At 32.9% G+C, this 23234-nt stretch overlaps 2 protein-coding genes and 1 non-coding gene across 4 annotated transcripts; all 3 read left to right on the top strand.

Moving 5' to 3' along the window:
- Positions 1–1552: 1552 nt before the first annotated feature.
- Positions 1553–23166, top strand: LOC114746460 (lipoxygenase 6, chloroplastic-like). Of its 2 annotated transcripts, XM_028934678.1 has the most exons (11): positions 1553–2054; positions 5096–5373; positions 5487–5724; positions 6041–6373; positions 6518–6603; positions 6697–6804; positions 6893–7194; positions 7393–7659; positions 8163–8518; positions 9831–9841; positions 22583–23166. In XM_028934678.1, exons 1-11 carry the CDS (start codon positions 1646–1648, stop codon positions 22583–22585), a joined length of 2391 nt encoding a protein of 796 aa, XP_028790511.1. In that variant the 5' UTR covers positions 1553–1645; the 3' UTR covers positions 22586–23166. The 2 variants fall into 2 exon arrangements, with proteins under 2 accessions (XP_028790511.1, XP_028790510.1); XM_028934677.1 differs by lacking the exons at positions 9831–9841; positions 22583–23166 and having other exon boundaries at positions 8163–8946.
- LOC114746461 (uncharacterized) lies at positions 13724–17307 on the top strand. The gene is made up of 4 exons (XM_028934679.1): positions 13724–14304; positions 14764–15195; positions 15339–15645; positions 16672–17307. The coding sequence occupies exons 1-4, from the start codon at positions 13834–13836 to the stop codon at positions 16800–16802; spliced, it is 1341 nt and encodes a 446-aa protein (XP_028790512.1). The 5' UTR covers positions 13724–13833; the 3' UTR covers positions 16803–17307.
- On the top strand, positions 22704–22793 carry LOC114746462 (small nucleolar RNA SNORD36). Its single transcript, XR_003740284.1, has one exon. It is a non-coding gene; the product is annotated as a small nucleolar RNA SNORD36 (small nucleolar RNA).
- Positions 23167–23234: the final 68 nt, after the last annotated feature.

Below are 23234 nucleotides of genomic sequence, written 5' to 3'. Positions count from 1 at the left end.
ACAAGCTGCCTCATTGAGGTAGACATACATATCTCAAGATTCTCGTTCTAGACTCGGAATCGACGGCGATGAGAATATGAGATCCCCTCTCCTTCTTTTGCCGAAAGCCCTCGCGATGATTTCCTAGGGCAGTAACGTCTCGTCATCGTCTGCAACAGTTGGATGCCAAAGTTCTAGGGGCAAGGGAGGCTCGACTGGTTGTTTTCCGCGGGGATGATATGGTAGCTCTGATTTTCATTCGGGTTAGCAGGTTTTGATTTTTGAGCGATTCAGGCTCAGCTCTTTCAATTATTTTCTATTTTTTGGCGTTAAAATGCCCATTTGAAATTTGGAAGGAAAAAAAACGTTTTGTTTAAACAAAATCGAGAACACCTAAGCCAGGTCAGCTGCTTACTTAGATGCCATCTCACAATTTTTGGGTCAAACTCTTGCCTACTTGGCAACTTAATGATAAAAAATAAAGTTCGTCTGTTATGGAAGAATGAAATTGCACCATTAAAATAATTAAACACAAAATCGCATTAAGAATAATTTTAAAATGCTGAATACATATGAAAAAATAATTCAGGGTGGTGTTAAGCTCTTAAACCTAAGTAATACTCTCTGCCTCTTGTTTCCTGCGCCTCCGATGTTCCCCATGCATCGAAGTTGGTATCATGTGCTCAATATCCAAGCTAAGGGAGGCACCTCAATTTTCTACACAATTTACATACAATTTAAAATTGTATTTATAGTTTTAAAAATAATAAATCTTTTAAAATTTATTATAAGTTTAGTAAGATTAGAATTAGAAAAATATATCCCATAATAGTTGTATGTGAAGGTGTGTAGATATAATTGATACAAATTATTTAGTGAGACCCATTAATTTTAAAATTACTAAATATTAATGCTGATCTTGAATATAAAATTTCAATTTATTTTTTGTAATTTTTTTCAAACTAATTTGTTTAACTTATAAGTCAATTTATAGTATGTAATGTTATATCCCTATTTTAGAAAAATTCATGTCATATTTATTATATATAAATAATTTATATAGTTTATTTAGTCTACTCAAATTAATTAATAGGTAATTCTTATATTAAATAATAGTAATAACTTCAGTTTTTAATATAAAAATTAGTTGGCTAATTTGAATAGATTAAGAAAATAAATTTAATTAGTTATGTGTAATAAATAAGTATTGTCTTTCATAAAATATTTTGCTAATCATATCTATTAGCTAAAATTATCATTTGATGAAGTATTTAATATGTGAAATTACTATATAAGACTTACCTTAAAAAATAAATAAATATGATAAATAAAGTGAATTAGAGTTTTAAATTTACAAGCAAAATAAGTATCAAACTAGCTCTTATATTAATGACTCAAGAAGGAAGAATTAAATATAGATTATACAGATATACGAATTTAATAATGTATTTAAATATAGATTGCGTCCCATGTGAAATTATAATAAACAAACCATGTGCATTTCCTTTCTACCCAGTCGCACCTACCATTTTCACCGCTGACGAAGACCAAGTGGAGTCTCTGCTCTCTCCACTTCTTCGCTTCTCCTCCAAAATTAAGTTCGTTACATTGCACGGTGATTATATTTAGGTCTAAAGATTTCAACGGATTTTGATAATCAAGAGATATGTTTGTGCTGAATCCGGCGAGTTCTCTTGCTTCAAATCTCTCCGACAACGCCTTCCGCCGATCTCCCGCGACCCACGCCGGTGCTTTCACCGGAAGACGCCGGAAGAGCCGTATCTTGGCTCCCAGCGGGTCTCGGGTCGTCAACTGGAATGTGACGAGCATTCGAGCCGTGATCAGCAGCAGTAGCGGCGGCAAGACGGCTGATACCGCCACGTCTCCGGCCGATGGAACGGTGCCGTCGTCAACTTCTTCTGGAAGTGAAGGAATCCAAGTGAGGGCGGTAGTGACGATCCGGAAGAAGATGAAGCAGAAGATTACTGATAAGTTGGAAGATCAGTGGGAATCGTTGGTGAACGGGTTCGGCCTGGGAATCCAGATTCAGCTCATCAGTGAGGAAATCGATCCTGGTTAGATTAATCACATTCTTTCACTTGCAATTTTATTTTAATCTGTTTTCTTGGTTGGCTGGTTGGTATTTTGTTTTCTTCTGCCTCTCATGTGCATGGATTTGAGGGTCGAGGACCCACTGCACAATTAATTGATTAATTAATTAGTTTAATATTTTCAAACTCCGGGACATCCTGCATGCATACATTGGTTTACATGATATATTATAATATCTGCTGATGTGGAAACTAGGAAGGCATAATAATGTTTCACTTTGGTATAATATTACCTCTCTGTCTAAGTATAAAAATTAGTTAAAATTTTAATTTGATATTAAATATAATACTCAAATTTATAATGTTTTTTATACTTTTTTTTTCTAAAGTAGTTTTCATGATAATTGTATATATATGATTAACAAAAATATTTTAAGAAAAACAACACATATTTATTACACACAATTAATTTAATTAATTTTTATAGTATTTATTAATTACTTATCTAGCTTTTATATTAATTGGCATTTTAGTGTTATTTTTATCATTTTCTTTTAATTTATTCCCTCTAGTCAGCTTCATACTTATAGGACGTTATTAATTAAAAGATAGTGCTTTATTTTAGATATTTTGTAGAAAATAATGATTCCTTAATAACTTTGTTTCAAAAATATTCTTCATTTATTAGGTGTCAATTAATCTGGGGTTCATATTAAATGAAAGACATTTTTAAAAGTTTATATTTTTCTTCAGAAAGATTCAAGTGTAGCTAAGTATATTTAATGAGGTTCGTTGATCTTCATATTAACTTAAAAAATGTCTTATAATTAAAAATTAAGAATGTCTTATAAATTAAAATAGAGGAAACATTATTTTTGATACCCTATTAAAGTGACATATTGTTTATACTACCTCCGGTTCTTAATATAAGATCTCATTTGATTTTTATTTTAGTCCTTAATATAATGTCCCAATCCACCTCGTCTCTCATGTTTATGCATTTTTTTAAGGTGATCCTTCTAATAATAATAGTTTTAGCCAATATACTTAATTAGTAAGAATATTTTAGAAAATACAATACCTATATGTAACAAATAACTAACTTAACTTGTTTTCTTAACCTTCTCATATTAGTTAAATAGTTCTTATATTCAGGATTATTACTTAATTTCGTATATTAGATGGGATATAAGAAAGTGCTGGCTGGATCTTTGTGGTTTGGCAGCTTCTACATACCGGCCTCAATAATCAGTTAATAATTCCATGCTAGTGGTGACAGAAACAAAAAGGTGGTCATCTTTTTCGCTTCCCATAACACTTCTTATCTCAAAATTCTTTGATGAATCATCAATTTCATGTGTCACTATCCATATATGTACTATATATAATTTCAAGCACGCATATATCATGCCACGTATGTGTAACCTGCAATAAATTATGCTCTTCGGTCAAAAAAAATAAATTATACTCTTCCTCCTGCACTGTACTTAATTAACTTAAGAGCTATCTAAATATTCTAAATAAATTTTAAAAATCTAAATAAATTATTTAATTCTAATAGGTGTGACATAATCTCCCTAGAGCACCTCTATGTAACATTAAATTGTATATCAATTTATAAGATAAAAAAATTTGTTTAGAAAAATAATAAACATAAAAAATAAAATGGATTAATATCTTACATTTAGGATCATAAGCAACTCCTAACTAGGAGAAGTTATACTACTTCCGGTCCTTAATATAAGGCCCTATTTGACTTTTATTTTGGTCTTAAATATAAGATCTCAATCCATTTTGTCTCTTATATGTATACATTTTTTTCCAAAGTAGCCCTTCTAACAATGATAGTTCTAGTCAATACATTTGATTAGCAAAGATATTTTAAGAAAGACAACATCTATTTAGGACAAATAATTAACTCAACTTACTTCCTTAATCTCCTCAAATTAGTTAACTGGTTCTTATAATTAGAACCGGAGGTAGTATTTCATAAACAATATAACTTACTTCTCATATTTTATCTAATTATTTTATATGCAAAATGCTACTTCTCTGATTCTATCATAGTTTATCAGAACCAAAAAAAAAAAGCTTTAAATCTCATCAATTCTACTTTAAAATTTAAACAAATTTTTAATTTTAACGCCGTTTAATATATATACACTTTTTTTAAAAAAATAACAATCTACATAATAATAAGTAAAAAGTAAAATAATATATTTATATTTAAATTTAATAATGTGCTTATAAATATGACCAAAAACAATTCTCTCTTTACCTTATAAAGAGCATTTTGTTTTTATATGTAAGTTATTTGTACCACATTCTTTGATTCTTGCGTATTAATAAGTGTATTAAATTGAAAAAAAATTTTAAAATTTTTCACAATTGCTTCTATTAAAATTAAGGAAAGTTTATTGAAAAAAATATGTTGTATGTTTTCTCTTACCTGTTTTTTTATTGTATTATATTAATAAAAAAAAAGGGGAACCATTAATTACCTTACAGATAATTTTTACTTAAGAATAAACTTTTCTCTTAAAAAGGCAAAAAGAAATTTAATTCTTTAATTTGATGTAGAAAAAAAACACTTTCTAGTTTTTAATTATTTTAAAAGAAATAAGTGTTCTTAAATATTTACTTTAAATTGTCAGGAGAATTGATATGAAATCTCAAATAAGAAACATAATTATTAAGAAATCTCAATAATAATAGAGCAATATGCAATAATAAGTTATAGGATAATAAATGATAACTATTTACTTGCTAGTTGCCATTTAGTAATTATGTTGTTTTCTTGAAACTTCACAGTAATTCTCTCTAAAATATAGTGTGAATTTAGGGTGTGTTTGGATAGAAACCAAACTATGATTTCAGAAGTGTTTTTACGGATTACAAAGTAAATATGTGGATAAAATTATTTCGTTTTACGAAAAAGTGCTTCTGAAACCACGATTTTGGGATACCCAAACAGGGCCAGTCACTAATCAATTTAGGTGGTCAAATCATTTCATTTAATTTAATTTTCTGCCATTTAAGTTTTAATGTTATCTTATTTTTCCCAGTCACTAATTCGGGAAAGAGCATTCAGACGAACGTTAGAGGGTGGCTACCAAAGCCGTCGAACATTTCTTACATCGTCGAATACTCTGCTGATTTCACAGTCCCAAGCGACTTTGGATCCCCCGGTGCCATTCTCATCACCAATCTTCATGGCAAGGAGTTCCACTTGTTGGAGATCATCATTCATGGCTTTGAAGGAGGTCCCATTTTCTTCCCAGCAAATACTTGGATCCATTCTCGCAATGACAATCCTGAAAGTAGAATCATCTTCAAGAATCAAGTGAAAAAACCCTAACCTTACCTTCTTCTTTCGCTTATTAAATTTCTTGTAGATTGTGATATTTTTTGTGGAGTTATCGTTTCTCTGCTAACATAATCTTAGTGTTCGAACAGGCATACTTACCATCACAAACACCAGCTGGTATTAAAGATCTTCGACGTGAAGATTTGCTAAGCATCAGAGGTACTGGAAAAGGAGAGAGAAAGCCTCATGATAGAATATACGATTATGCTCCTTACAATGACTTGGGAAATCCTGACAAGGACCAGGACATCGCTAGACCGGTCGTAGGGGGTGACGAAAGGCCTTACCCGAGGCGTTGTAGAACCGGTCGGCCCCCAACCTCCACAGGTATATATTGCATTTTTTTAATATTTTTTTCTTAAAAAAATAAAGAACAATTTTTGCATATACATGCATATATTATTTAAGTTCTTGATCTTATATGATTTAGTCTTCCAAATATTTGACTCTGATGTGTTTTGAGACTGAAGTATAGAAAGACAAAAGGTTTGAAGTATTGAATCATACAAGTTCAAGGGCTAAATAGTTAGTTGAGAATGAGCGAATTTGAATTAATATTTTCTGCCTTTTAAATATATATTTATGGTATTTGGAGAAGCGGTTCTGATCTTACCAGCAACATGGTTGGTGTGGTTGTGAATAGATCCACTGACTGAGAGTAGAATTGAAAAGCCACATCCTGTATACGTGCCTCGTGATGAAGCATTCGAAGAAATCAAGCAGGATACTTTCTCTGCTGGAAGGGTGAAAGCTCTGTTCCACAATCTTATTCCTTTGCTTGCTGCAACGCTGTCAAGTTCAGACATTCCATTTAACTGCTTTTCCGAGATTGACAAGCTTTATATTGATGGAGTTGTTCTGAGAGGTGAAGAGCATAAAAACATGTTAGAGAATCTATTATTGGGCAAGATGATGAAACAGGTCGTCAGTGTTGGAGAAAGATTGTTAAAATATGACATCCCAGCTGTTATAAAGAGTATGTTACTTCTGCTAGTTCCGTTTCTAGTTTCATGAGTGATGTTAATATGAGATTCATTCATTCATGTTAGTGAGTACGTCTACTTTAACAAGTCTGAAAAACACATTCTCGTCATCCGTACTAGTTTTTATACCTGTTCAGGGGATAGATTCTCTTGGCTGCGAGACAACGAATTTGCAAGGCAGACTCTCGCTGGGGTGAATCCAGTAAATATTGAGTTGTTGAATGTAATATTTATAATAACAATCAATGGTTACTGATGTTTTCATTTGTTTGTTAGCAATACCGTTAATAATTTCTTTGTTACTTGTCTTCCACAGGAATTTCCTATTCGCAGCAAACTAGATCCTGTTGAGTATGGTCCTTCAGAGTCAGCAATAACCAAGGAACTACTGGAACAAGAAATTGGAGGAATGAGCTTGGAAAAGGTTTCTGTTTTTCTAGTTTCGCCTGACTTGTTTATTTAATAGAAGTTCAAACCCCATTATCTTCTACCTCTTATTTTTACATTGGCAGGCTATTGAGGAAAAAAGACTATTTATCCTAGACTTCCACGACATGCTTTTGCCTTTTATCAAGAAGATGAACTCTTTGCCTGGGAGGAAAGCCTATGCCTCAAGGACAATTCTCTTCCATAGTCCCAAGTGTATTCTGCGGCCTATTGCTATTGAGCTTTCTCTTCCTCCAACACCATCATCACCAGGGAATAAGCGGGTTTATACACATGGCCATGATGCTACAGCACACTGGATTTGGAAGTTAGCAAAAGCTCATGTTTGCTCTAATGATGCTGGTATCCATCAACTAGTAAATCACTGGTAAGACAACACAAAAAGCTGATTTCGAACAGTATGGAAAAACTCCAAAATACATCGTATCTATAGTGCTTCTACAATTGTAAAAGTTCATGATAATTCTGAATGAATTTACCTTTTAAATTTAGTTATTCAGCAGAGAAAGTGGACATTGTCATAATGGGCTGAAATGAAGATGTTTCGGTACTTGTTAATGTGCAGGTTAAGGACTCATGCATGCATGGAGCCATATATAATTGCCACTCATAGACAGCTAAGCTCAATGCACCCCATTTACAAGCTGCTACATCCTCATATGCGCTACACACTGGAAATTAATGCACTAGCACGACAGAATCTAATAAATGGAGGGGGAATAATTGAGGCTTCCTTCAGTCCAGGAAAGTATGCAATGGAGCTTAGCTCAGCAGCCTACAAGAATATGTGGCGGTTTGATATGGAGTCACTTCCAGCAGATCTTATTCGAAGGTAAACTTTGCTTGTATCGCTAATTCAATGACAAAAACTCCTAGCTTTCAAATTTTCCCCTGTTGTCTCTTTTTTGCTAGCTCACTAATAGGTTTTTCTGTGTCCAATGTGTTTCTATTCTTTCTTCTAGTTTTATTTCCAACTATTCCTGTGGATCTCAAATACAAGACATTGGAAGGAAGGTTTCTTCGTCCCAAAATATAAAACATAAGGGGTCTGTTTGGTGCATTAAATATTTTAACCCTAATTATGAATCTTTCACAAAAATAAGAAGAGTGATTTCCAAAGCATGAGAAAGACTTATAGGGAGAAATTAATCATTTGGCTAGAAGGGGTAAGTGTGGAAAGAATTTTGTTTCAGGAAAAATTTAATGACAAAAAACTGTCTCCAACCAATTTCCTTGGTATGTGTAAATTAGTTGCAGTATCTTGTATTTGAGACCAAAGGGAATACGACATTGACAATACCAGTGGCATATTGATTCTTTTTCTTTTGTTCCTAGGGGAATGGCTGTAGAAGACCCTTCAATGCCATGTGGTGTAAAACTGGTGATTGAAGACTACCCCTACGCTGCAGATGGACTCCTAATTTGGTCTGCCATAAAAGAATGGGTAGAGTCATATGTTGAGCACTTTTATTCTGACTCAAATTCTATCACATCTGATTTCGAGCTCCAAGCATGGTGGAATGAAATTAAACATAAGGGTCATCACGACAAAAAGAATGAGCCCTGGTGGCCTAAACTCGAGAGCAAAGAGGATCTCTCTGGCATACTTTCCACGATGATTTGGGTAGCGTCAGGTCAACATGCTGCAATAAACTTTGGACAATACCCTTTTGGAGGGTATGTGCCTAATCGTCCTACCCTAATGAGGAAACTCATTCCCCAAGAAAATGAACTTCATTATGAGAAGTTAATTCAAAATCCTCAGCACTTTTTCTTATCATCATTGCCTACTCAACTTCAAGCTACCAAAATAATGGCAGTTCAGGACACATTGTCCACTCATTCCCCTGATGAAGAGTATTTAGGTCAATTGAATCCATTGCATACTCACTGGATCAATGACCAAGAGATCCATAAATTGTTTAGTGTATTCTCTGCTAGACTTGAGGAGATAGAAGATATAATCAATGCAAGAAACAAAGACGTCCGTCTGAAGAACAGAAGTGGTGCTGGCGTTCCTCCTTATGAACTATTGCTTCGGTCATCAGGACCAGGGGTAACAGGTCGTGGAATTCCCAATAGCATATCTATTTGATTTCTCGTTAGCGCAAGTATTGAAACCTGGACCGAACTGGCTGGTCGGACTAGTGACCTAGTCACCGGACCAGTCTGGTCAACCAATGAAAATGGGAATTAATTGACTTGGGATCAACGTGATTTATTTGGGATTAACCTAGTGCAACCCGTCAATCATTTGGATTGAACAGGTCAATTGGATTGGATTTTACATAATTTTTCCCCTTTGCTGAGCCTGGAACAACATTGTATTGAGTGGGGAAAAGAAAATAGAAGCTCATCGTATTTGTGATTTAGTGACTCTATTTTGTTAGATTATATGTGTCTTATGTATGAATGTTTCAATTACTTGTAATTAATGCCTTTTTTATTTAAATATTGCTTTTTATGGTTATATATAAATATTTTTGTTTATTTTAACTAAACTGTATTATTCTAATTATGATTAATTCGACCTCAATCCTACTCCGATTAGATTGCTAACCCTCATATTATTGCTTTGATTGGTTTGGTGACTAGTTTGATTCTCAATACCTTGATTGTTGCTTCTATCTCATTTTGTTGGCAGAAAAATTGTAGATGTAAGCATGCATATCTATTTTTATTTGTGATTTACTGTTTTGTTCTCTGCTTACAAGATGCAAGAATATATATTAAAAATTAAAATTACAAAAAAGAAAATAGAAATAGTTTAAGGTGATAACAATATGCTGATAAAAATGAAACCCATTCCTCTTTTTAAAATTTACGTCTCTCAATCAATGATTCATAATTATTCATAAAACAACATAATGTATCAAGTTATAGTAGCCAAGCAGAAACTATTCTTCATGGAAATGATGTCATACACTTAGAGTTATTCTTGAATCTTCTTCCATAAGTGATCACCAAAAAAAAAAAAAAATCCACTTGTTTACAAGACCACAGTTCACTCTGAAGTGGGAACATCACCCTCTTACTGTCACAAAATATAGGCAGTAAAAGATTGGGACCTAAATTTATGCATGCTCAGGTGGCATGAGGGTCCTGATTTCTTTCGCCCAAATATTTTATATTTGACGACACGGTGAAGAGAATAAATTAAGTTCTTCTCAATATAAACTTCTATTTTCTCGAAATAAAGATAAAACGTCCAGCTCCAATTCATTAATCCAGCCCAAGCCCAAGTCCAGTAGTCAGCCTAATAGCCTTTAGTCTGTTATGAAATTTGTAAAGGGAAAACCATATTGAAGGTACCTATACTTTTTCTTAATTTTTAATTTGGTACCTATGTGTTTTTTCCCTTTAATTAAACATTTAATTTTATCTTTTTAGCAACATTAGCTCTTATAACTTTGTTCTATTGATATTTTTAGTCTCTACATAAGGATTAATGATGTTAATAGAGGAAAAATAAAGATTTAGTTAAGAACAAAAAAACACATAGGTACCAAATTGAAAATTGAAAAAAAGTATAAGTACCTCCAATATGGTTTTCCCAATTTGTAAATACGTGTTGTATATTGCTTCCTTAGAATATTGTAGAAGGTGTATGGTGGCACACTCTCATTGGTTGTATTGTACCAGCTAGTAGTTACAGTGTATATAATACTACTTCTAATATTTAATAAAAGAGCTAGTTTACTAATTTAAATAGGTTAAAGAATTAGTTAATTTAATTATTTATATTAAATATTTGTTATCTTCTCTAAATATTCTTGCTAATCAAGTATATTAATTATAATTACTATTTAATAAAATATTTAATATGTACAACCACTATAAGAACTGTTTTAGAAAAATATAAATAAATATGAGAAATAAAATAAATTAAGATTTTATATTTAAATTCAAATAAAAATGAAATCTCTGAGATGCTATACATTCTTTAGGTTTCTCAAGAATTGAGAGAGGATCTCAGCAATTTTGTATCGCTCTTTTATTTTGAATTCCCGGTGTTCAGGGGACAAAGATAGCGAGAGAAGTTGATGCAATAGGCCATTTTAATTTTAATTCTACTTTAAATATTGTAGAAAGCATGTAAATTGTGGCTCACTAAGTGCGATATCATTTGTTTGTGTCTAATATTCTTGTGGTTGACATTGACATTCCACTACTGTTATTATTTATTTTTCCTTTGGATTAAAATTCAAGATGATAAAAATGCATTTTTTAATTTTATAAATATTTCATTTTAATCCATTGATTTTATAAAATATTTTTTCTCTTTAATAACAACAAAATACTGACCTTAAAATTTTAAGTAGGGAGAATTTCACTTAATCCTTGTTGAACAAATTTAATTTCCAAAAACATTCAAAAAATCACTGCACCCGTTTTGACTAAAATAAAATTAAAAATTATAAGCGAAGAACAATTATGCCCTCACTTTATTTTTATTTTTATTTTTAAAAGATCAACCACCGCTGGAGCTTCGACCATTGAAGAATTTTTGTTTAATAAGATGGTTAATGGAGGTTTGAACTCATGATCTCTTAGCACAATTAAACAAAATGCAAAAAAAAAAAAAATCTGTAACAAAACAAATACAAGTGTATGATTGTAAATAAACAAGTGAAATTTGATATTTAGAACCAAAATTTAGCGATTTATAAGAAATATAAGAGAATTCATAACCTTTAAATACAAGTGTTTATATGTGAATGAATAAATAAAATTCGGTGATTTGCAATCCAAATTTGATGATTTACAAGAAACATAAAAGAATTCATAACTCTTAAATGCAAGTGTTGATGTGTCATTAAACAAGTAAAATTAAGCGATTTATAACCCAAATTCGTTGATTTATATGATAAATAAGAAAATTTATGACCTCAAGTGTAAGTTTAAGATGTGAACGAATAAGTAAAATTTGGCGATTTATAACCTGAGTTTATTGATTTACAAGAAATATAAACATAAGGGAATTCACTTAAGTTTCTTGTAAATCGTCAAATTTGGATTGTATATCATTGAATTTTGACTATAAATTGCTAAATTTTATTTGTTTATTTACACTTAGAGACTTGTATTTGCGGTTGTAAATTGTTTTATGTTTCTCGTAAATCATCGAATTTAGATTGTAAATGATTGAATTTCACTAATTCACTCGCATCTAAACACTTGTATTTGAGGGTTGTGAATTCCTTTATGTTTCTTACACATCTTTAAATTTGAATTGTAAATCTCCAAATTTCACTTGTTCATTTAAAGTTAAACACTTCGATTTGTTTTGTCGCATATTTTTACTTGCATCATATGATTAAGTGAACTAGATGGGTTAGTGGTGATAATTTTTTTGGTGTAGTAAGGAGTCATGAGTTTAAACTCTGTTTTGGCCACTTTATTTTTAAAAACAAAAAACCTCGGACTACTGGATGTCGGTGGCCATCAGCAAAAAATCGGAGCTCTGCAGTGGTTGATCATTTTTTTCAAAAAAATAAGAAATAATGCGAAATCATAATGTCTATAAATATATATATATATATATATTGGCCAATGCTGCTACTTCATTGGTAGGCAAATATAAGCAATATTACAAAATTCAATTACTATCTTCAATTTTTAATATAATGACTAGTTTGATATTTAATTTAGTCTTAAATATGAGATCTCAATTCACTTTATCTTTAATATTTATCTATTTTGTCCTTAAGTAATTTTTATAGTAGTTGTATATATTAAGAAGTTACTATTAATAGCTAATTTAAACACATATGATTAATAAATATATTTTAGGGAAGACAACATTTATTTACTACAAATAACTAACTGAACTATCTTACCTAATTTCTTCAAATTAATCAAGTAAATGTTATACTCCTCCGGTCCTTAATATAGGACCTAATTCATGAGTTGGTTTTGGTCCTAAATATAAGACCCATTTCTTATATTTATCAATTTTCTCTAAAGTACCCCTATGAATAATCCCTCAACCATAATCAAGTAGAAGAGGAAGATGGGGTATTAAGAAAGATGATTATGGTGTTTTAGGAAAAATGTGTAACTTTTCTTATAATTAACTAACTTACCTAACTTCATTAATCTAATCAAATTAGTTAAATGGGTCTTATATTAAGGACAGGAGGAGTATTAAGTATGGGAGTAGTAATATTCAAGGTTATGCTTACAAAAATATTCTATGTAATTATCAGTTCAACTATTCATTTATTGCCAAAATGATGCCAATTGTATCTCTTATTGTTTCCTTCAGGCGAGACGTTGAGTTCCAAATCCCCAACACTGATAAGTGATCCACGAAATCCATGAATGGAAAGGAAGAAAGTTACGGTTAATCCAAGAAGTACTTTGTTTTTTTAAAACATATTTCTAACATTCTTTCATCTAACATTTTAGAATATTTTTACAAGTATTTAAAGCCTTTAAAATATTTAATAATTGATTTAGCATCTTAAAATATTTTTTTGCGTTAAACACCATAAATACCTGAACTCTATGTTCTAAAATACCTGAACTCTTAAGTTCTAAATAAAGTCTTATGCACACTTACAAAAACACTTAAAAATACTAAATAAATTACAGAATATTTTACAGTGACAATGTCCTTGGAAAAAAAAAAATCGAAGTGCTAAAATGAATTTAAAAAGAACAAAAACAGAGTTCTAACTTCTAAGCAACGGTCACTTTTACGCACGTCTGGGCCTCGAAATTTGTGGGACCATGAAAAGGTGTAAGCCACGCGTCACCACAAGACGAAGACAACTAAGGAAGCTCACAATTTCGCGAAACACCTTATAATTTCTCTTACGATGCCTGGAGATTTGAGGAAGCAGACTAAAGCTGAAACTAGACAGAGAGAGAAGAATTCAGCATGTTCTGTCACTTTCGGCGTCCGAAATCGCTCTCCAGCACCAACTTCTCGCGACAATGCATGCCATTATTCGTCACATTTAACGGTGATATTTCATCCGCCGATTTGATTCCATGAATCATGGCCAATCTCGATTCAGAACCAGAGCAAGTTCCTTATTTGACGCCCCTTCTCGCTTCAAGTTCAAATCCGAATCAAAACGACATTGAAGTAGATGAAGCACAACAAGAAGAGAATGATGAAGAGGTTCGACTGGATCAAACACTTCGACGTTTGGAAACGTTTCTCACTGTACTTGGGTTCAATCAGTCTTCGGTGTTAGGCTTTGCTCTGTCTTGGAGTGCGTTCATGGCTGTCGGTGTGGTAGTTCCGCTATTGGCGCTTCATTTCAGTGATTGCTCCAACTGTGAAAAGTATCAGATTAGGAATTTTGAGATGGACGTTGTGGCCCTTCAGGCGTGCCTCGCCGCCGTCTCCTTGGTTTGCCTCTCCCATAATCTGCGCAAGTACGGTTTAAGGAGGTTCCTCTTTGTTGACCGTCACAGTGGGCAAATAGCCAGCTTTCGCAAAGATTACGTTAAACAAATTTTGGTGAGCAAATTCAAGTTTTTTTAGGTATAGACGTGTGGCCAATCACTGTAAAAATTCTACTTTCACAAAGATTACGTTAAACAAATTTCGGTGTGCAAATTCAAGTTTTTTAGGTATACACATGTGGCCAATCAGTGTAAAAATTATCTGCACATTTACAAATTTATGTTTTTTTATTATATTTGTTTCTGTTACATCACTGTGATCATTACTGCAAACTTCTGAAATGTCACCATGCTCTAGTTCATAAAAATTCTCCCAGAAGTGGTGTAAATCTATGTCAGTTTTACAATTTTATGATCTTGGGGTTCTTGATACCATTGTCTTCTACGTACAAGCTGAGCTCCATTGATCCGTTTGCTCCGCTCTGTACCTTCCTTTTTTTTTTCCTATCAATGGGGTAGGGGATTCACCATTAAGCAGTGTTAAGACTTGTATTTTTCATTTTTCCCCCTTTAGGAGTCTATGCGCTTGCTCGTTCTGTGGCTACTGCCATGTTTCCTGTTGAAGATGGCCCGAGAAATCATTCGCCTTATATATGTACGTCGTGAGTCATGGTGGCTCTCAGTTGCTATTTTATTAGCTTTAACAATATCTTGGACTTATGTGAGTACAATCTCTCTATCAGCCAGCATTTTGTTTCACTTGGTCTGCAATTTGCAAGTTATCCACTTCGATGATTATGGGAAGCTCTTAGAAAGGGAATCTGATGTGTTAGTATTCATGGAAGAGCACATACGGTTGCGTTATCATCTCTCAAAAATAAGCCACAGGTTCAGAATATATCTTCTTCTGCAATTCTTGGTTGTCACAACTAGCCAATTCGTGACTCTGTTACAGATCACAGTATACGGGGGAATAATTTCTTTAACAAATGGTGGAGATTTTGCTGTAAGTTCGATTATCCTAATCATTAAGGAGTTACTTAGTTCCAGGATCTAAATAGTTTCTCATTGCTTTTCCTGCTTTTGTTAAGATTTAAAGTTCCTTCACTGCAAGTTTATTCCGTTTCTTTTATCTGTTTATCCTTTCAGGTCTCTACACTTCTGCCGGTCGTTGGAATCATTATTTGCCTGCATGCAGCTACAAGAATCTCTCATAGAGCTCAAAACATAGTTTCTCTTGCTAGTAGATGGCATGCATTGGCAACGTGCACCTCTTCTGATGCATCTCAATTGAGAAATTCCGTTAGCTTAGGGAATTTGGAGGCTGCAAACCGTTTGAATTCATTATATTTGGATTACTCTGAAAGTGACGTAGAGTCATTGGATTACATTGGGATGTCTACTAATACCCAGCTGGCTTCTTATATGGCATCACAGCACAAGAGGCAAGCCTTTGGTATGTTACTCAACGAATTTTTGTGCATAGAATGTTGAATTTATCTAGTTGGTTATATTAATTTGTGATAATAACGGCATATTTATACATAAACATCGATGTATTAAATTGCTCCGCCACAAGTGGCTATGATTTTGAGCATGGACATTGTTTTCTTTTACCACTTAATTTATTCACATAGAATACTTGCTTCAGCCATGCAAGAATTCTCATACATCAGGGCCTGAAATAATTACTGATACATAAACTTTTGTTCCCTAAAACATCTACTGTGTTTGTATTTTGACTGAAAAACTCTAGAAATTTTTTTTCTCTTTGTAGTTCTTCATGGATAACAAGTTGTGATTTTTTGTATTTTTCTTGGTGCTGAATATTCAAGGCTGATTGTGTTCGTTTAGTCCAGCTTAAGACGCACATGGTTCATCTAAGAGAATACTAAATATCTATTTTAAGTTTTAACTTCCCGTAAAATGACATTTCCATCTGATATGCATCTATATCACTCTTCATCGTCATGGATCAAAACCAGCGTTTATATGTGATTTGATGATAGCAGTCTTACCAGACTCAACCAGCATTAATTTATGCTACTGCTGATTTGTCTTTGACTTTGGGAATCTTCTTCTGCATGGTACGAGCAACCAATATGTCATCTCTTGATAAAAGAATGAAAACCTGGAGGTTAACGTTGCAAATGCTGTTACCTGGGGATTCTTCTGCCTTCATAAAGAATCCATAAGTCATTTTTTTGTTTGTTGAACTCAATTTCTTATTTTTGCATCTCCCATTGAGATTATTAGTGCTAGCAAGATTACTTCTTTTACAGTAGACTTTCCTGTCTAATTCAATTTTTCTTCATTGGGTGTTCCAATCATGCTTCATCTGGAATTTATTGTTTTATGAAGCATTTTTGAAGTTTACAGATCATGTTCTATGTAGCTTCTGGTTTAAAGAATTGGAAGTAGATTGTCCGCTTGTTTTGTATGAACTGAGACTTGTTGCTTAAGCATTCCTTTAAATTTGCAGTGATGTATTTGCAATCTAATCCTGGAGGAATCACAATTTTCGGATGGACAGTTGACCGGTCTTTTGTCAACACGATATTTTTCATTGAGCTGAGTCTAGTTACCTTTGTGCTTGGCCAGACCATAGTTTAACGTGAATCGTGCACGCTGCGAACGCTAAGAAACCCTTCATGCATGGATTTCGTCATTTTTGATTGAAAGCTTCCAGGCATATCGATATCCCATTGATAGCTCCTCCTTGGCAAGGTATGGAAGTGATGTAAGCTGTTCCTCTTTGTTACCTTACACAGTAGCCTAGCAGAGGCAGACATGGGATGGAAACAGTGGTAAATTCTTCTGCACATCCTTTGAAAGTTATTGCACTGATGCAATTATGTGTCGCATTAGAAGAATATACAAGGTAATGACTGTCAAAATATAAAGATTGAGTTGAAATATGGATATATAACATTATTTCAAATTGACATCGAGTCAATATACTTTGACAGCTTTTACTATGCTGTTAAATATGTCATGTAGTGATTGTACCAATACAATATATATATCTTATATATGGACAGACAGCTTCTTGTCATTCATTGGTTTCAGAACAGTAGTAACTAGCTCTGCAAAAATGGCTTGGTGCAAAATTTGGCCATCTATACGTACTTTCATTTGCTCGACTAGTTATCCTTCTTTTTCCCTTGGAGGGAATGGTATAAAAAGTAACATAATATATGAAATTATTTAAAGCAATAACTTTATGGTTGATAAAAGCTGCGCCATTTTTACATGTTGATGATTTCAATGCAAGCAATTCGTTGTAAATGCTGGTAAAGGTTTCTTGTTATAATGGAAACTTGTTTTTTGATGGATGCTTGGTAGCTTAGTAGTTATATTATGTATAGTTATGATGTCATAAAGCAAATTATTTAATGAATAATTCTAATGCAGATGCAAAAGATTTGGACCATGTTCATGAAGATATGAAGTATATGTTGTGAAAATGACAGTTAAATCATTTATCTGGTGGCATTACTTACTGCTGAAATGAACATAGAAGATGAAATGATTACCATGATAGTACAAAAGACTTTGTTTCATTCTTTCATCCCGTGACCATCAATACACTAAGAACTATTATATAAATATATATATTTAAAATTGAATACAGCCAAAAAGATTACAGTGGCATGTTTATTGAATATAAAATATAACATAGCGGCTTCTGTACATTTTAGGATCAGGTCATGAATTATCATTGCTTGCCCAGAATCATAAAAAGAAAAGGGGAAAAAAGATTCATTTGATCTTTTAAGTTTTAATTCATTTATAACTCAATCCTTCAACAATGATTGAGTGTAACTCAGTTCTTAAATGTTTAATTCATTTGTCAGTCTTTAATTTTTCTACATTTAATAATTTAACTCTTATCATGCATAATTTATTTTTAATCCTCAAATGATTATCTTACACGGCAAAAAAAAAATCATTTAACCCATTAAAAATTGCACACGTCATCTAACTCAGCTTTCAAGCAAAAAAAAAAAACTTAGCTCATCGTCTTCTTCTCCCTCTTCCAGAGGCACATCCGATTCACCATCTTTTTCTTCCTCCTCACCCTTCTAGAGTCCCAAGGTACTCACCTCCCAGGATTTCCATTTCCGTACGTTGCCCAGATGACCATGTGCTCCTGTGCAAAGGTGATCTCCGCTGCTTAGTTTTTCTTACAGGAAATTATGGAATTAGGAATTCTGGATTGGATCACTTCAGATTTATGTAGTCCACATGGGAAGCAAAAATGGTGAAGACCCAGACAAAATTATGAAACAGCACCATCAAATTCTTGCTTCTATAATTCATACTGGTTTTCTTTTAGATTAATTTAGATGCTGTACATTCGCATGTGTATGTCTCTGGAAAGGCGAGGAGGAAGAAGAGATTCGAGGAGTGAGTGAAGAAGTAGATTAGGCTCTGGAACGGAGAGGAGGAAGGAGGAGACGATGATGAGATGATTTTGTTTTTTTGCTTAAGAAATTTGTTAAATACATATGAGCTGAGTTGGATCACATGTATGCAGTTTTTAATGGTGTTAAATAATATTTTGTGCAATGTAGGATAATTATTTGAGGATTAAAAATAAATTATGTATGATAAAGATTAAATTATTAAATATGAAAAGATTAAAGATTGAGTTACAAATGAATTAAAAATTTGGAGATTGAGTTATACCAAATCATAGTTAAAGGATTTACAGCTAAAACTTAAAGAATTAAAAGATTAATTTTTTGAAAAAAGATATAAAAAAGTTAGAATCTTTTGAAAACTCTTTTTATAAAAATTTAGCAATCACAATGTCTCAAGGGAGGGGGAAAAAGAGAAAAACCAAAATATACAAGAAATTTTTATTCCCTTTATATTTTCTCTCTATGGTCTCTTCTCTTTGTATATAATCTCATCCATTCATTTGACATAATCACAATGCATTTAGTATTATCACTTAAAATACTTTTGAAAACAGGATCACAATACTTCTTATGGTATATTCAACAAATAATATATTCGACCATCCGTGAATATAATAGATGAGTAAGTCTCTTTCTTCAGGCGAAGGATGACAAATATATATATATATATATATATTTATAGTTTGATGCTAGCGTTAGCAATTATACTACTTAAATTAAATAAGCAATTAAACAAACAAAAAAGATTGTGTGTAGAGAGAGAGAGAGAGAGAGGCATTGAGAGAATACATTACATAACCCGCACAAGGAGAGAAGAAAGGTGCGTCAAATTTAGGTTTTGGCGTGCGTCGTGCAGAGTCGAGACAGAGGAGGCACGGTGGTCGCCTCTCCAAATCCTAGATTTTCCTGCTCGCATGGTTCAAATTCAATCAATCATACTGGTTTTGGCACATTGGGTAAGCTCGAAAAACATTCCCTCCCCTTTCAGCTAGGTTGTGATTTTAGGAATAAATTGACAAATATCTCTGATTTCTCAACCTTTCTCCACTGCCGAGAGGTGTGGGAAATGGGAAGTGAGGGGAAATAAAAATCTCTAGCTGACTTGAAGCCACTTGAGATGAGAGTTCTGCCTTTCTGCTTTGTTTCCTGCCTTTCACCGGATTGCTCTGCCTTTCGAGTTGCTTCACTGGCCGAGAGGTTTCAGGTTTGGTTATTTGAGTACTCGTAGTGGAGACGGAGGCACAGTGTTAGATGTTAGAGTTGCGTTTGATTGATTGTTTTTTGCTTCCTCCGCTCCATTACTGTTTAGGTAATAATCAGAAGTGTTAGAAATTAGAAATTTAGAATGATGATTTGATAATTGAATTAAATTATATTATTTTAATATGATCGGTCCGACCCCGGTCCGACCCCTGGTCCGACCAGTGACCCTTAACTCACTGCCTCGACCGGTTTAGTTTCCGGTCCGGTTTTTTGTTCCTTGAAGAATACATTACATAACCCGCACAAGGAGAGAAGAAAGGTGCGTCAAATTTAGGGACTGTGGAGTAGGTACCTATAACAAATGCTGGGGCCAAATTCGGCTTATTTATATGTATTTTTGTACTTAATATAAAATCTAATTAATTAATTTTAAAAAATGAAATTATTTAATTATAATATATATATTTAATATTTATATGTATCGTTAGATTATAAAAAAAAATTAATTTTTCAGTCCCTATATTTCGTTTGAGTTTTGAATCAAGTTCCCCCTTTTTTCCCTTCATATCAAATCCTTTAAATTTTGTTTTTGATATAAAATCTAGTTAATTAATTAAAAAAATTATTAAATTATTTAATTATAATATATATGTTAATACTTACATGTATTATAGGAAAAATTAATTTCCCATTCCTTATGTTTGAGTTTTGAATCAGGTCCCTTTAACTTTTTTTTAAAAATCAAATCCTTTCAGTTTCATCCGTTATTAATGTTAGTCCCTACTACTGTCAAAACCGTTTAAAAATATTTAACACTGTTAAGCAATGCTGACTTGGCCGACAGGTAGACAATTAAATCTAAGCATCTGGTGGGGAAAGATAAAATCATTGTGCAGGACCAAACCTAAATGAGAAGTGGGTCATCGTTATCCATCGGACGGAGAGTCAAATCCGTGCTGCCAGTGGAAATCGAAGATATTACCTCTAGTACTTAATATAAGACTTTATTTGATTTTTATTTTAATTTTAAATATAAGATCTTAATCCACTTTATATATCATATTTATGTATTTTTTTTCAAGATAATCCTTCTTATAATAATAGTTCTAACTAATAATACATTTAATTAGTAAAGATATTTTAGGAAAGACAACACATATTTATTACAAATAACTAATTTAACTTCTTTCCTTAATATTCTCAAATTAGTCAACTAGCTCTTAATAAGATCAAAGGTAATACTAAAACGCCGCTTCAAGTCCCCGATAGAACATTTGAGAAGGTTCCAAACCTTTCAGAAGTATGGAGAAAACTTGATGAAGAATCCATTGTGTTTCTTACACTTGTGGTAGGGGCCAGGGTTCGTTCGAGGTTCTTGGAGACTTTGGCGACAATCTGGCAAATGGGTGGCTCGTAGAAAGAGAAAGAAGCGAGAGTTCTTCTTGGATAGCCCTTTCCTCTTCAAGGTTTGGCATGGGAAAGAAGGTGGTGATGATAAACACCATGAATGCATAGACAAATGGCTTCTCTACTTCGTTCTTTTTTTCTTTTTGAAATGAAATTGAATAGCGAGAAAGGACTATTTGATTTGGATTAATGTTCATTGAAGGCGAAGTCTTGGTATTGCTAGTTAGGTACTGGAAGATCTCCCTGTGGAAGAAATTGAAGCTATGGGAGTTGCCGCAGGTACGACAAAGAGTGGTATAGGTTTGGCCTTGATGGGTGTCATGAGAGTTGAGCTGATCCTAATAAGAGTTTTGCCGAAGAGGATAACCATGAAAGGGGAGACGTAATGGGTTGTAATGTAAAGTTTTGTAAAATGAAAGGAAGAACTCAAATACCCAATGTGCAAAAGACGTCAATGGTAAAAGAGTAGCTTTTGATTAAATTATTGTTTTTATGAAAACATTAGGATGTCCCTTCACTGGCTTGTGGAACAACTGGTCCTAGATTTTAAAGCTTTTCTATGTTCAAGATGAGAATCGAACCCTTGACACTTGGTTAAGGGAGGATGAGTCCTAACCGCTCAACTACGCCCTCCGGATTAATTACATTATTGTTTTTATACCTCTGTTTTTACAATTGAATGCCCAATAGTGTTAACCATTTTAAACAGTTTTAGACGGTAAGGACTAAGGGAGCTAACTGTGTAAAGTTAAAGGAATTGATTAAAAAAAAAGAAAGAAAGAAGAAGAATTGATTAAAAGTGAAAAAATATATAAGACCTGATTCAAAATTTAAGTTTAAGAACTGGGAAATTAATTTTTCCTAAATTGTATAACAATTTATAAGAGTAACATATTAGTTGAGCGAAAAACAATAGATGTAAATACTTTAATGTGATTTATTAACTTTCTTGATCGTATCAAATAAGTCAATTAGATCTTATATTAAAAACCAGAAAAACAATAGATGTAAATACTTTAATGTGATTTATTAACTTTCTTAATCGTATCAAATAAGTCAATTAGATCTTATATTAAGAACAGGATGTAATACTTTTATTTTGGGCCAACTGTTTTACGGGCCAAGTTGATTTATCCAACAGGCCCATCCTTGCAGAAGAGATGGGCCCAAAGTGAGACCAAAAGTTGTGACGCTGCCAAGATGGGACCAAATGCGTATAATACGCTAGGGTTTAACCAGGCTACCGCCTGCCGTTGCCCTTCTTTCTCTATATAATGGAAGAGTTGGGGAAGGAGGGTGAAGCAGAAACAGGAGTAGAACGGCCCCTAACATTGAGATTGAAGATTAGGCTCCCAGTGAGTTGTATTCTTCCATGATCATCGATCCCTTTAGTATGCGTGCGGTCCTTTTTGTTTTATGTTTGATTTACACTTGATTTCGACTTGACTTGTGGTTGCGATTTAGAGTATAAAGATCTGAGCAGATGATGAGCTGATTCAACTGCAAAATTGCTGATTGGTAATTCCATGAAGCTATTGAAAATCGAGCTTTTTAAAACTGATGCTCAGATCTCACCACGCTCCTTGGAATCGTCTCTGGTTAAGTACTCTCAGCCTGTAACTCATTTGATCGTTTCTCAATTTTCGGAAACTGCCATGTTAAATATGGAATGGGTTCCAAATTATAGAGGAAGATGAAGTTGGAAGCTTTTGATTCCTGCCATTTGAGGGGGGAAGAAAAAATTGGGAAATTAGGGTAATGGATGGGTAAAGAATTCTTTTTTGACCAATAGATGGGTAGAGGATTGAGATATAAGAATCTAAAAAAAATATAGAAATTATGAGTATAAATAGTTAAATTTATAATTTAATCCAATTTAAGTTTTGATATTTATTATGGTATGTGTAGTTTTATGAAGATTTGATTTATGGTCTCTATAATTTTATTGAGTTTTAGTTTGGAATTCGATATTTAAACTGGGGCCAATATTTTTTTAAAATTAATTTAG

Source organism: Neltuma alba, unplaced genomic scaffold (genome assembly GCF_004799145.2).
Source record: "Neltuma alba isolate B1F8T4 unplaced genomic scaffold, ASM479914v2 tig00005015_pilon, whole genome shotgun sequence".
NCBI lineage: Eukaryota > Viridiplantae > Streptophyta > Magnoliopsida > Fabales > Fabaceae > Neltuma > Neltuma alba.
Note: the sequence above shows the minus strand (reverse complement) of the source record. Positions and strands in the feature narration are given on the sequence as shown.